The sequence below is a fragment of the Pantherophis guttatus genome, chromosome 7 (genome assembly GCF_059756535.1).
Source record: "Pantherophis guttatus breed Tessera chromosome 7, ASM5975653v1, whole genome shotgun sequence".
Lineage (NCBI taxonomy): Eukaryota > Metazoa > Chordata > Lepidosauria > Squamata > Colubridae > Pantherophis > Pantherophis guttatus.
In genome coordinates, this window is record NC_142069.1 from 32581817 (window position 1) to 32596482 (window position 14666).

At 37.0% G+C, this 14666-nt stretch overlaps 2 protein-coding genes across 7 annotated transcripts in view; one reads left to right on the forward strand and one right to left on the reverse strand.

The window, feature by feature from the left end:
• DESI1 (desumoylating isopeptidase 1) lies at positions 1 to 14374 on the reverse strand. Of its 3 annotated transcripts, none has more exons than XM_034402713.2 (7): positions 13986 to 14374; positions 7856 to 7877; positions 7270 to 7376; positions 6594 to 6663; positions 5919 to 6028; positions 3622 to 3744; positions 1 to 2951 (listed from the first exon to the last, which is right to left on the reverse strand). In XM_034402713.2, exons 3-7 carry the CDS (start codon positions 7302 to 7304, stop codon positions 2858 to 2860), a joined length of 432 nt encoding a protein of 143 aa, XP_034258604.1. In that variant the 5' UTR covers positions 7305 to 7376; positions 7856 to 7877; positions 13986 to 14374; the 3' UTR covers positions 1 to 2857. The 3 variants fall into 3 exon arrangements, with proteins under 3 accessions (XP_034258604.1, XP_087729250.1, XP_034258603.1); XM_087873124.1 differs by having other exon boundaries at positions 13777 to 14374; XM_034402712.3 differs by lacking the exon at positions 7270 to 7376 and having other exon boundaries at positions 13986 to 14116.
• Positions 13966 to 14666, forward strand: part of XRCC6 (X-ray repair cross complementing 6) — a 21142-nt gene continuing 20441 nt past the window's right edge. For 2 of the 4 annotated variants that reach the window (XM_034402706.3, XM_034402711.3), the window contains exon 1: positions 14321 to 14665. The gene's annotated coding sequence lies outside the window, so the exon portion shown is untranslated. Of the gene's footprint in view, positions 14255 to 14320; position 14666 lie in introns of those variants that run through there. The other 2 variants (XM_087873122.1, XM_034402708.2) reach the window with 2 other exon arrangements.

The window sequence follows — 14666 nt, forward strand, 5'->3', positions numbered from 1 at the left end:
TGGGTTCCGACAAAGGCTTTATTTTAATTATAAAACAAAAACAATATGGAATTCCTGGAAATGACAGACCTGTTAATTAAGCCAGATCTTTGCTGTCATGTACAGGCTGCTCAGCTTTCCATGCCCATTGACAGGTTAAAAGTATATCAATTTAAATACATGCACATTTCATACTTTATATAGACTTATAAATATAAGGATGGGAAAAATGTTAAGATATGAATGTAACTACCAGTATATTTTTCCACAAGTATAAAGCAGGTCTGCTGTCTCTGAACTGACCTTAGTCACTAGTGTCAACTGATGTGGAACATAACATATAAATAATCATTCAGATCCTAGAATTGAGACCCCAATTTGAAATGCAGCCTCTTTTAGGTCTCTGTTCAGTGAAGTTCTAAATATTATTGCACATCACTGAAAATAGAGCCTACAGTGTATTCCAGAAAGCAAAAGAATCCTTTCTTTACTGGAAGCAGTAGAGAGGACATGATCATAATGCAAAAAGTAGAATATTCTTTTTACTCTTAGTGAAGAAAACTACCTAGGGTTGCAAATTTACTTGGGAATAAATCCTGTAGGAAAAAGTGGTACCTGTTTCTGAGTAAATATGAGTTTACTTTGCATTTTCTAAAGTTATAGGAAGGAAAGTTCCAAAAATATGATTAAATAAGTACCAGGAATTTCTTCATTTCTCCATATGCTCGTATGCACTAGTTAAATGGAGAAATGTACATTAAATTTGACAGAAGGAATGATGAAAAGTTACACATGAAAAAGCAATCAATTACATTATTAAAACTACAATTCAAAACAGGTTTACTAGAAAGCATTACCTTTTGGAGTATAGAAGAAAGTATGTGTGTTTTGGATGTAGCTTTTAAGAAATCAAGATATTTTAATCAACCAATGCTTCCAATATGTTATGGAATAAATTTTAGAAAGGTTATATCAGCAGTTCTTCTCCTCTATTATAAATCCACAATGATTGTGATGGAGAAGAGATGTCTAAAAGTAGGTACAGTATGTCATATAGAAAGAACATTCAGAACTATATTCACTGTCACTCCAATTCTTTCTGTGTTGCAATAATCAATATAGGTATAAAATACTTATGTAATAGAAAAATACTTTATCAGATTGCAATCTGAAAATTCAGCACAAAAGTTCTGAGGCATTTCAAAAGCATGCATTAATGAAGCATTCTTTCTCATTTCTCTACTGTTCTATTCATTCAGAATTTTCTATTTTTCCTAAGGAAGGAAAACTTGTTTTCCCTACCAAGAATTTTTCTGAGCCTCAGACTTAAAACAGCCTTTCTCATCTGGCATCACCAATACTGTATCTTTGGCCAACAAATTCCAGCAAGCAATCCTGTAATGTTTATAGATAATGAGGTTTGTGGCCCATCACATAAATTTTTCAGAAGTTAACCTTTTAAAAAGGGGACAAAAACATCTGTACTGCAATCTAGTTACTTTATTAGATTTGTATTTTATAGTCAATACATTGTACAAGTGAATATTATCTCTGAGTAAAGCAGATTTTCTAATGTTCTTCCCAAGTATTAGGAGAAAATGGAGACAAATAAATAGCCTCTCAAAGGAAAATCTTCTAGTTTCTGAAAAAAATCCAATTTAATTAATAAAAAATTGATATAATGAAATAGCCTGATATTGAGGGAAATGTAGGTGTATGTGTGTTTTCTCAGAGAGTAGTTGTCATTGCCATATAATGCTTTCTTAATCATGCTCAGTAGAGAAGAAAGAAAGGCATATTATATCTGTTTGCTCCTCAAACTGATTCTAGTGTTCTGTTACAATTATTTACAGGAAAAAATGAAGTGGGCCCCAAACCTGGTTAAATAGATATTTTTTGTTGATTTAAAAAGAAACAGCTACAAGATTCTCCTGATTCAAACTGGATGTTAGCATGTGGAGAAGAGGGTGTTTATAGGGATGGATATAACCAATGTAACCATATTTATATATTTAAAACTCAGACTTAAATAATAGGTCTTAAAATTGATTTTGGATATGTTTCCAGAATTGAAACTTATTAGTCTACACTTTTATCTGAAAGTTGTACATTGCATAAGTTTTGTGAAAATTATGTTATTTATTGTATTAGTCAAATTCATTTAGCCTTCCTTAAAATATGGTGTTACTGCTTACAGTAAGACATTCATTTCTACCCAGTGTACATTTTTTTAACATACAAAAGATTAACATAGCACAAGGGTTAGGGCTATTCTTTCTGGTATTGAAAAGGTCAGATTTTCAATATAAGTGATAGAGGGTTTTTTTTGGCATCAACAATCCACACTTAAAAATCTATTACTGTATATATTTATTTCTACTGCAGACTGGCTTATATTTTCTGTATTTTCTGTATTTCTCAAAATAATTTCACAGTGAATGTTTTTAGTTTTTTTCTTCTATAAAAATTAAAAGCATATTCAAGCGTATTGTATAATATCGTTAAATTTACAACTTTGAGGTTACAAAATACTGCAACAATGGTAATGAAATTAGTATATTTGGGAAGAGATGGCTAAGGATATCCCTGTTATTTTAGACTGTGCAGGTGGATATCCTAATTTCCACTTTCTTAGTAGGGAATAGTAAAAAAGTGAACCAAGACAAAAAACAGCTTTAATAAGTAAATACATTATTTGATTTTATGACCATATTTCTTCTGATATCACCACATGACATGCAATTCAATAAATATTCTTCCTATCAAGTCCGAAATGCCACTTTTGAACCATGGCATAAACTTATAAGACAGGTATCTAATACAGTGGAGTTTTAAAAGGAAATGCCCTTATGAATTGAGATATTTTTCACTGTGTTTGCTAGCTCTGTCCATTATGTCTGCTAAAAGTATTTCCTCCAGGTGGCTGGATCTGGATGGAGTCAAGAAGTGGTCGTAATGCTTGTCCAAATGGTCTGTGACAGTAAGAAGCATGGGAGAAGAGTATGTTTAAGCTTTCAAAATACTTTGTAACTAAAAATATTAAACTTAAAAACAAGACACCTAAGAACCTTGGGGAGAAATTGGCTATTCACAGTCAATACAATCCTTAAGAGACATATGGAGAAATGAACCTATCATAATATCTAATCAGGATGAAGAAAAGGGAAGCCAATCCAAAACCTTGTCTATAATAGCAAAGAACCTAGACATGGAATTTATTTTCATTTTTGTCTTCTTCTTTTTTGAGGGCTTTGTGTTTCTTTGCTTCATAGCTCCATAGCATTAGATACTGAATTGTTCTGCAATTAACGTCATACTTTGACAGTGAACTGCTAAGCACATTGAAGAGGTGTGCCCTTAGAATATATTAAATGTATTAGGAAAGGTATAAGCTGTCCATTGAGTTCTTTTTTTTCTTTTTGCATACAGGTGGTCCTTGGTTAACAATAATAATTGGGACTAGAATTTGTGTTCCTAAGCAATATGGCTGTAAAGCATGACATGACATGAGCACATTATTTAGCGATGGAAATTCTGGCAAACCTTAGTGCCATCATGAACTGAGAAGGCACGGTTGTTAAAGTTAGCATGCAATGTGGCAGTGTAAACATGGTATACTATATAAAAAAAGATTGTACTTACGTTGCAAGGACTTCAGATGGAAGATCTGTAATGTAGGAAGGGATCTTTCTCCCTGTCAAAAATTGTGCCACTTCATTGCTGAATGTATTACAATTATGATCAAAAAGATTATAGGAATCTCCTCTGTTATCCACCAAAAAATCAAGAAGAATGAACATGATTAAGATGTAAAGCAGAAAAAGTCTCAAGGGTTCAAGCATATAAAGACAATTCATAATTACAGCATCCAGATCAAAAGCTAACTGGATTTTATCCGATCTATTGATACAGTGAGGACACCAGGATCATGTTTCTTGATTGTTCTTTCTCCAGCACACCTAGGTCTGCTACTTTCTAAATGATATGAAATGGATTGTTGCCTTTATATGTACAGGTAGTCCTCGACTTACAACAGTTCATTTAGTGACCATTCAAAGTTAAATCGCTGAAAAAATGACTTATCACCATTTTTCACACTTATGACCATTGCAGCATCCCTATGGTCATATGCTCAAACTTTGGATGCTTGGCAACTGATTCATATTTATGACAGTTGCAGCCTCCCAGGGTCACATGATTACTTTTGCAACCTGACAAGCAAAGGCAACTGGGAAGCCAGATTCATTTAGCAACCGTGTTATTAACTTCACAACTGCAGTGATTCATTTAACAACTGTGGCAAGAAAGGTTGTAAAATGGAGCAAAATTAACAACTATTTTGCTAGCAACAGAAATTTTGGGCTCTATTGTGGTCATAAGTCAAGGACTACGTGTATAGGCTCCCTCTGCAGCTCAAGAAACTATGTGACCAAAGTTTAAATCATATAGTGAGCCTATATAAGCACAGCTTGACACATTTCCCCCCCCCCCCCCATGCATAACATTGCAAAGTGATGATATGAATGCAACAAACAGCAAATTTGATGCCATTTCCTTTCACATGCAATTGAAAACATCGAGAAAGAATGCATAGGAAGAATTGCTATATTGTACTTACTATGTCTATGGGTACAGAGTACAGTCAGTACTGTTTCAAAAAGCCAGTGTTCAGACAGAAATTTCAAATACAAAAGCTAGAATGGAATTATTAACTCTTTTCTGCCTATAATTTCTCTTAGTCAGCCTTACCTTCTACTGATTTTATTCAAACTATATTGAAGAAAATACATATTTTATTGGCATTTAAAATAAAGAAACTAAGGGCAAGAAATGGATTAATCACCCTCACTCTGTTGGTGTCCCACTTAAATATAACAAGTATGCAGCTTCCATACATGCCTGATGTGCTTTTTTTGTATGTTGGAAGACAGAAACAACATATCACAGTTAATGTAGCAAATCTATGCTAAATTGATTAGTTTGCAACTGTTCTACAATATACACTATAATACTGTATAACATTGGGTGAAATACTGAGAGATAATAGAAGTGCCACTACAGATTTTATTTCTAAAAAAACAAATTATATTATTTTGAAAAGCAATTGTTATAAAAATGTGGACATTCATGTTCTAACTTAATCCCAACAGACCACAATAGTCCTCATTTAGCAACTAAAATTGTGACACACAACTCGGACATTAAGTGAAACAGTCACTAAGTAAAATTGTACTTATGATTTTACTTAAACTTTACTTTGGTTTTGTGAAGGTCATAAATATGAGCATTGATCGTAAAGTTACTTTTTCATCACCATTGTAACTGCAAATAGTTGCTAAACAAGACAATAAGTAAAAAAGGACCACCTGTAGTTGGTCAATCTCAATTTCCCTTCTCTGCTGCCTACATGGTAGTATTTTTATTGTGTTAATAATCATATATCAGTAATCCTTTGTACACTTTACTGCTCAATAAAGCATGAGATTGAAATATGTGAAGGAAAATGATCGAAGACATTCTATTTCTCATCAAAAAGGCAATTAAATACTTCAGTGTTTTGATATGAGGTAATCAATGACTGAATAAGCAGTCTTCTGAAGGGAGACAAGAACGTTAATTATATTTTATTTTATACAGTAAATCAATGCAGAAGTGACATCATTATAGCAATCAGCAGCGGTATACAAATTCAAAAATAATAATAAAAAATAATAAATAAAAAAATAAATGTAAGCAGCATAGTAATACTGACTCTTCCTAGTTTATCCTTATATTCTAATATTTTAGGTGATTTCAGCCTAAGTGTGCATATAATTTCAGCCTAAGTGTGCATATAATTTCAGAATTTTACATAAAATTTACATAAAATTTTAAAAGAATTCTAATACATTATTCCCTTCACAGAATATTAAAATGGAAACTAAACAGCAGAGTCTCACCGGAATATAGATTCCCCCAACGAGGACAAATATTCTAAGAAGAGGTCTTCTGAAACTTCAGTATATCCCAGATCTACAATAGAATCTGGAGGCCCAAGCAGTGTTCCACCCTACAAAATTTGCATTCATTAGGTTACTAAGTCACCACGAAAATTTCTCAGTATCTTTTATAGAATAATTTAAGACGAAAACTTTCTGCAAACTTTCACAATTTGTTCACATCAATTGGAAACTTCCAGAATTTACTCACATCTGCTATCACTAGTAAATATTTCATAGGATTGTCATATAACCTCTTAATCTGGAGACTTGGAATAGCAGGAAAACTTGTTTGCTTTTGACAGAGATGTGGATCCCCCACATCTTGCTTTACAGAAGAGTGGCTTTAGAGGAAGGACCAAGACTTCAGTTTGCCAGTCAAGATAACTCAGATAAGTGTGTTAAATAAAAACCCATTGTATATGGCTAAATTAAAGACGATCTTAACTGGTGCTTATTTTTGGGGTAGGGCTTATATTACAAGCATCCTGAAAAATCATGCTAGGGCTTATTTTCCAGTTGGGTCTTATATTCAGGGAAACATGGTACTAATTTCAAGAAATACAAAATAAATTGAAATCAACTGAGCAAAAGAGAAAAAAAACAGAATAGCTTCTCAGATGTCTGTAAACTTACAGGTGGACAACTTGAAATTCCCCCACTACCATAGAAGAATTCATCCCTGTGGGCAACTATGGAGGTGTGCCTGAGAATAAATAAAAAGCAGGTTAAAAGAAAGAGTAAATCTCCACCCAGTATGTTGCCTAACAGTTTATCAAGGGTAATGCAAATGCAAACAGATTAGTCTCATCTGTCTTTAGACATATTTTGTCTTGTATAACACTGTAGAATATTCAGATTTTCAGACATTCCCAATTCATTCTTCTTCCCTTAGCTTTTACCTCTTATCTCCAGCAGTCAATCAGCATTTTATGACAAATACTTGCTCCTAGTAATGTGTTTCGTGTGTGTGTGTGTGTGTGTGTGTGTGTGTATTTATTTATTTATTTTGCCATTCATCTCATTTCAAATTGATTCTGAGCAGCTTACAAAATTAAAACCAATTAAAATAATAAAAGATAAATATTTCTAAAATAATAAATGTGGAAATGACAATAAAATATTTGTAGTTAAAATTATAGTTAAAAGTTAGGGAGGGAGGGAACAGGATGCACCAAGAGAAGGAGGCGGGATTGCCTCTTAATTCATCAAACACCTTCAGTGTGATGCTTCCCTTTGGGGCTCCAAGCTATCTGGCAGAGCCAGGTCTTAGGCCCTTATGGAAGGTCAGAGGGGTGGGAGCCGATCTCACCTCAGGGGTAAGATGTTCCAAAGGGCAGGAGCCATGGCACAGAAGGCCCTTCTCCTGGACCCCGCCAGCTTTAGAATTCCTTGATTGTTGAGTCTGGTGGGCCAGACCTAGGGAGTGAGACAGTTTCTCAAGTAACATGGACCCATACTATGCAGGGCTTTAAACGTGATAACACCATGTACTGCACCCAGAAGCAAACTGGCAACCAGTTCAACTCATGGAGTAGTGGTGTAACATGGACCATCCTAGAGGCCCCAAGAACTGTTTGTGCCTCCGCACTCTGCACCAGTTGATGATTCTGAATGCTCTTCAAGGCTAGATCCATGAGAAGTGCATTACAGTAGTCCAGATGTGAGAAGACCAGGGCTTGAATGACTGAGCACAGGGACTTTTTTTTGTTCCCCCACTGGCCCTACTTCATTTTGAATTATTATTATTTTTTGCACTGACTTTAGCTACATCAAAATAATTAGATTTCTCTGTTAATTTTTAATCCCTTGACAACACTATCTAAATTATGTAGGCATAGCAGTAGGGAGCTTCCATAGTACAAACATTCCAATTAATTTTAAGACTAGTTACTTACCAGATACCCTCTAGTTGCTTACCTGTATACAAAAGAAGAAGAAGCAATAAGTATCATCTTCATATAACTTTCTAAATTAGTTTCTCTTAGAAAGAGCTCAGAAGGTCAGACTTAACTACCTCATTTTCTCAAAAACCTGTGAAACACCTTTTTTCTTTTTCTTGATGATTCTTAAAGTATGGCAGGCTGATAAAGGATATGTGATGTAATATGTAAAGTTGATTCATAATATCTATATTAATAATATGTTAATATAATTCAGAATAATTTTTCTCTTAGATCAAATAAAACGTATTGAATTTCTTTTTATTTACATCTGACCTAATATGTTAGAAATTATGTATCATCAGTGCAACATATTACATCAAGTAAATATTGCCCCTGTGCTCAAGTCTCAGTATACTATGAACATTTCAATACTATCTCTACACAACTGGAAGCAGATTTTATTGAATATATTGATATTTGCTTTTGATGAATCATATATGAAATTTGATTTTACAGATTCTTCATAAATCTAAGTGGTATTTGAATTTTCTGTTTAGTTGCTTTTAAGTGGGAAGATGATTTTTAAAACTCTCTCTCCTTTCATCTCCATTTGGAAATTAAAGCTTTTAGGATAAACTTTCCAAAGCATGCCCAATAAAAGCAAAACCTAGCTTTAACTAGTACTGTGGAGTCCTTGGTGCACTCTGAACTTGGATGTTTTCTTGCAGACATTTCACTACCAAACTAGGTAACATCATCAGTGCTACTAGGGAATGGGGTTTTCATGTTCTGACCTAGAAATTAAAAAGCACAAACTTAGTCCCGGCAAACCTCTTTAATTCATATGGCTGTAAATTACTTTCATTTACAGTCCGCAAGGCTTGATAAACAGTCTTTCAGAGGAAGGTTATCAACACCCACCTATTTCATGTGGAACGCTGCCAAAGAGCTAATTTCCAGATGCAGGGCAAGGCCAAACTTGGCAGAGTCACAAACAGAAGTTTCAAATCTTGAATCGGCCAGATGAACGAATTGCTTCCTGCAAAATCTCACATCCCGTTCGCTTCTCTTTTATGTCTTATGGGAGGCGCCAATCATCTCCAAGCCTTACTCCCAAGTCGACCCTGTTTCCTTAATTGTTCCTGTCTCCTGGCAGCTCTGCACATGTCCACACTGGGAACAGGCTCACACTGTTCTTCTGCCTTGTTAATGTCAGACTCTGGAGACTCTGGAGGCAGCAAAGAACTACCAGATGGCCTTGGCCCCCTCTCTGCCTCCGATTCAGAGTCATTGTCTTCCCCAGACTCCAGGACTTGCCCATGTTTCTCCCCAACCTCCTCACTGTCCGAATCTGCTGCCAGCTCTGCTGGCCGCTGGTCGGCCACAACACTTCTCTCATTTTATATATAAAGGCTTGCCCTATCTGTATTGGTGGGAATGGTCTTGGTGGTTCCTTGATTAGACTGTTATTAGCTTGTTTGGCAGTTCCTTGATTGGGGTATCATTTGTTTCTTGATTCTTAGCCTAAAGTTAATCTTGGTGTTAATCTCTGCCCATCTGGATGCTGATTGCTAGTGAGATGTTTTTTGTTTCCTTTTTGGCTTTTTGATTGTCTCTTTTGAATTGTATGCAGATTTTGTTTATGTCTATCTGCCTGCTGATGGCGAATTTGTCTGAGTGTCAGGTTTCCAGGAATTCTCTAGCATTTTTGGCTTGGTTTAGGACAGTGGTCGGCAAACTCATTAGTCAAAAGAGCCAAATATCAACAGTACAATGATTGAAATTTCTTTTGAGAGCCAAATTTTTTAAACTTAAACTATATAGGTAGGTACATTATTAACTTAGTTTTTTTTAATTACAATTAAAAAGTAGGGGGAGGGGGATGCAGCACGCGGAGGACCAAGTCCGCTCCCGTTCACCACCCCACACTTGTTTACCCGTCCCAGAGAGCTCAGGCTACGCCTCCCTCCGACCCAGCTGCCTTCCTTGCTGGCGTCGCTCCTGAGCGAACTCTTCTGTCCTCGGCTGTTGCACAGAAGCGGCAGCTCTGGGTGCGCCACACCCGCTTCGTTCTCTTTGAGAGCTGCTTTGCACCTTGTTTGCAAAGCGGCTCTCAAAGAGAAAGAAGCGGGCATGGCTCACCCAGAGCTGCCGCTTCTTTGCAACAGCTGAGGACTTCTTCCGCTTGGAGCTCCAAGCTGCGGGGGGCGGGGCGGCTGCAATGCCGGCAGCTTCAGTGGGCTCCTTCCCTCAGTGGTTTGTTTTCCTTTACCAAATTAAAGGCTGCTCCGCGCCTTTTGATCTTTCTACCCAGCCACTGGCGTACAGCACCGAAAAGACCTCCTGTCACTGCCGCCATCTTCGCGCACAGCTTTCTTCTCACCGGCTGAAGGACTTTTTGGCACTTTGTGGACTTTTTGGTATTTTGTGGAAGACACTCAAGGGGCCAAAGAGCCGCATGTGGCTCGCGAGCCGTGGTTTGCGGACCACTGGTTTAGGATACTCAGAGTTTCCCAGTTGAAACTATGGTTAAGCCTATCCATGTGTTGTAAAACTAAGCAGTTTTCATCATGTTTTCTGACTGTTGTTAATTAATACAGAGTACCATGTGGGAGGTACTTGCAATTCTGTTGAAACTCAAATGACTTGCTTATGATTAACTTTTCTTCATCACGATGACAGTGCAAGTTCAGAAATGAAAGTAAGAAAATGAACATTAAAAAATTATGAAATGGTTTAAGGTTTATGCCTTGTTCTTTACTAAAAGTATTCAAAAGTAGTAAGCAGCACACAATACATCATTGATTGAATCTTGCTTTCAAAACCAAATACAGCACTTTGATAAACAGTAAATGATTCTGTAGCATTTTAAAGAAAAATTATCCTTTTTGGACTTCAGTATTGTGGAATCCCTCAACTGCTAAACATTTACTTTGCAAATACACATCTATATGTTGAGGATACATAAAAACTCAACATGAATAAGTTCAGTGCTGCTTTGCAGATATAGGGAATGGATATATATTATGGATTAAAATAATATTCCATAAATAGTGTGGAAATAGTAATAAGATGACTTAGTTTGCTTCTTCTCAGTTTCATGATTTTATTATGACAGTGATATAAAGTAATTTTATATGATCATATAAAATCATATGCTGTTCTGGTTGTCACTTTTACTGATCAGAAATTAATTTTAAGAATAAAAGTTCTACTATGCTACATCAAAAACAAAGTTACTGATTATAGGCCAGTAGTTAAAGTATCTAGTTTGATTAAATCTTATGTATTTAAAATACATATATGAAATTAAATTATTTAACCCTTCAAGAATCATCACTTTGTAGCAGTAAACAAAGTTGTACATTCCCATTATGTCATGAACTATTACTATTCAGTTGGGAGCGCATACTCCCAAAAGGGCACTTGTAACAGTCAGTAAATCACAGCCGAGTGATCAGATTAAGCACAATCCACTGGAGAAAGAAATGGCAACTCACTCCACTATTCTACCAAGAAAACAAAGTAAAATTCACAGCTACCGGTAGGACAATAACAGTAGAGGACAATTATGTGTAGCACTGATGATAATCATGTGGCTGGACTAAGGCTGATAGAATGTTCAGCTGCTTGTATGCCCAGAGACAAAGGACAAGTTTTATCCTGCAAAGATACATCTGTGTGTGTCTGTGTGTATGTATACACACATATATACACACAAACAAGTTGATACAAAAAATGTTAGAATCATGAACCAAAGCAACTGGATGTTATCAGAGCAGAAGTATCAAGTCTATACGCAAACATTTTGGGACTTATAAAACTGTAAAGTTGGAATAAGTCACTTCACATAAAAATATTCTACAGATATTCTACAGTGAACAAGAACATCAGACAAGAAATAAAGCAGTTATAATTATCGTGTTTCCCCGAAAATAAGACCCTGTCTTATATTTTTTGGAACCCTGAAATAAGCGCTTGGCCTTATTGCCATGCGCTCAAAAGCCGGATTGGTCTTATTATCAAGAGATGTCTTATTTTGGGGGAAACAAGGTATTAGCAAAAAAAAGTGTTAAACCCAGTGCAAACAAAATTCAAGATACAACTCAAAAAATGACTGGAGGATTTTAGTTCCAATTAAGAAGTTCAATGTTAAGGTGATCCCTGCATCCCACGGATGAAGAAGAGACTGATAATGAATAGTTGTATCCTGATATGCAATAACTTGTCAATACAACAAAAAAGATGTGATCTCTTCAAAGGCTACTGGAATACAAAAGCCTACTCATGAGGAAAATTAGGCCTTGGTATATAAAATGAGGCAGATGACAGACTAACATAATTCTACCATGATAATTTGATGTTCACAAGAAATACAGTACTTTTTTCACCAATTTAAACAACTTGTACAACAATCTAACAACTGAATGTTACCAGATGGAATAAAATTGGCCACATATTTTGCAAGTACAGATGAAGAAGTTCTGTTCAGCCAGTAAAAAGAAGACATGATGCTGACTGTGGCTCAGATCATGAACTTCCAACTTCAACTAAGAAAGGAAACAAACTGATCAAGCCAAGAAGATGAATCTCAGCAATATGCCATTGGAATGGGCTGTGATGATCAGAGAAGAGATTCATATCAGAGTCTGTGTATTTTTGGACTAAGGTGTTGAATTAGAAAGAGGAACCCAGGTTTTAGTATTGAAGCACACTGAGTGACTTTAGGCCACTCACTTTTTCTTAGCCCAATCTATCTCACAAGGTTGTTATAGAGAAAAGTTGGGTAAGGATACACTTTGGAAAAGGTGGGATATAAATTGAGTACATAAATATATTTGAATGAACTAAATTCAACAGAGTCCCTAATAGAAATCTGCCATATTGTTGTACTATATGTCAAATTCATACAGATGAAGCAATTAAAATATTTCATGCTGTCAGAAACAAAAGAAGATGACTGAAAATTGGTGAAAACTGGCAAAAAGAAAAGGTGACAGCAACAGGGAAAAAAAACCCTACCTAAACACAAATTCCTGAGAAGGGCAAGAAGTTATATCTAAATAAGTGAAGCAAACAAATGAAGGATAATAATCAAATGGGAAAACAAGAGAAATCAGAGCTTTTACACAAAGATGGTCATAATAAAAAATAAAAAGACAAACATCTAGTGAAAAAGCAAGAGATAAAGGTAAGTGTAGTTACAGAAAAGAACCCCAAATAATCGATATTTATTTATTTATGTAATTTGTGGACATGATCAATGAACAAGAGCCACATTTTGGAAAATTTAAATAGTTCAATGAAAAATTTTAACAGGAGTTGATGAAATAGTAGCTTGATTATTCATAACGAGCACACATGTTACTTTTTATGTTTTTAATCTGCTTTATATTGGATGTTTTATTTATTGTTATTTATTGTGTAAGTCCTCTTTGGGAAGAGATGGGCAGCTATATAAATTTGATTAATAAAATAATAAATCACAAGTGTCTTATTCAATTGTCACTTTCAATGCTTAGGGATATCATAACACAATAGTGACTATTCTGTTTACCTGGAGGATATTTTTTTTTAGTCGTCTCTGTAAGTCGCCTATAAAAGTTAAAGTTTTTCTTTTTAGAGGTTCCATTATCAACCTCCCCCGCCCCCAAAAGATGCCTTGTGTCTCTGGCTTTTTGAACTCCCATCTAACCACCTTAAGCACCTTAAACGACCCTGGGAAACAGCTGGTTTTCAGCGTCGACCTTAGCCTTTCCTCCTCTCCCTTTGTGTCGGCGGGATAAGTTGTGACTCTAAGCTCTTAAAGTCGCCCCCTTAATACGGTACATAGCCGGCTCAGGGAAGAGGCCGGGCAGGTTAAAGATCCGCGCATCGCCTGGATCGGGCGGATGAAGGGAAGGGAAGGGAAATACAACCCCGCATCTTCTCACCGTTTCTCTCTAAGGTCCTAGGAGTCTAGGAGTCTGGAGAGAGGCGGAAGAGCCCGTTCGCTCCCGCAGACCTGCATACCTGGAGCAGGCGCTTCTTCCCCCGTTAAAGGCAGCATTGACCGGATAGCCATCCCCGTCCGCTTTCCTCCTCAGCCTATCACACAGATTGAGGAGGCGGCGGGTTTCCCTGTCTTACTCGCCGCTCTTACCGAGCATGATAGGACTGAGGCGGCGAGCCATGCCCTTGGACAGGTCGTACACGTAGAGCTTCACCGAGTGCAGCATAGGAGGCGAGTCCATGACATTGGCCGAGGAAGGGGAGCTTGCAGGAAAAAAAAAAAAAGAAACTTCCAGACCAATTTCGCCCTTCTCTGGCGAGGCCGCTGGAGAAGAGAGAAGCCCAAGGGGAGCACAGCTGGCCTAGTCGGTGCGGCTCCGGGCAGCGACCGCTATTGCGGGACTAACCGACTGACAGAAGGTGACTGAAAAGGGGCGGAGGGAGGGCGGCGAGGGGAAGGCTCGTTTCACGCACGCGTCGCCCCATAAGGTGAGAGAAACCGCTTGTCACTGGGCCTCTTGTGAGGGAGCGGCGCTGAACAGTAGAAAGGCGGGACCAAAGAGTTTACGCAATTGTTCCATGTGGACGGCATCATTGAGGACAATGCCAGCCTGTCTTTGTCGCGTGCTATTGGTTAGAACGTGCGGAAGGGGTGGGACATCGGGACGTTAACGGGGAGTAACAATTTAGGAAGTTGGCGGGTGATGCGAGTTGAGTTCGGTTTCTCCCCCGGGGGTTAGTGCGCCGTTGAAGGCTTCAGAATTGAAATCGCTATCGGGCTTCATTCCCTTTCAATAGAAATAGATAAGAGTGACGCGTTCTGTTTGCCAGG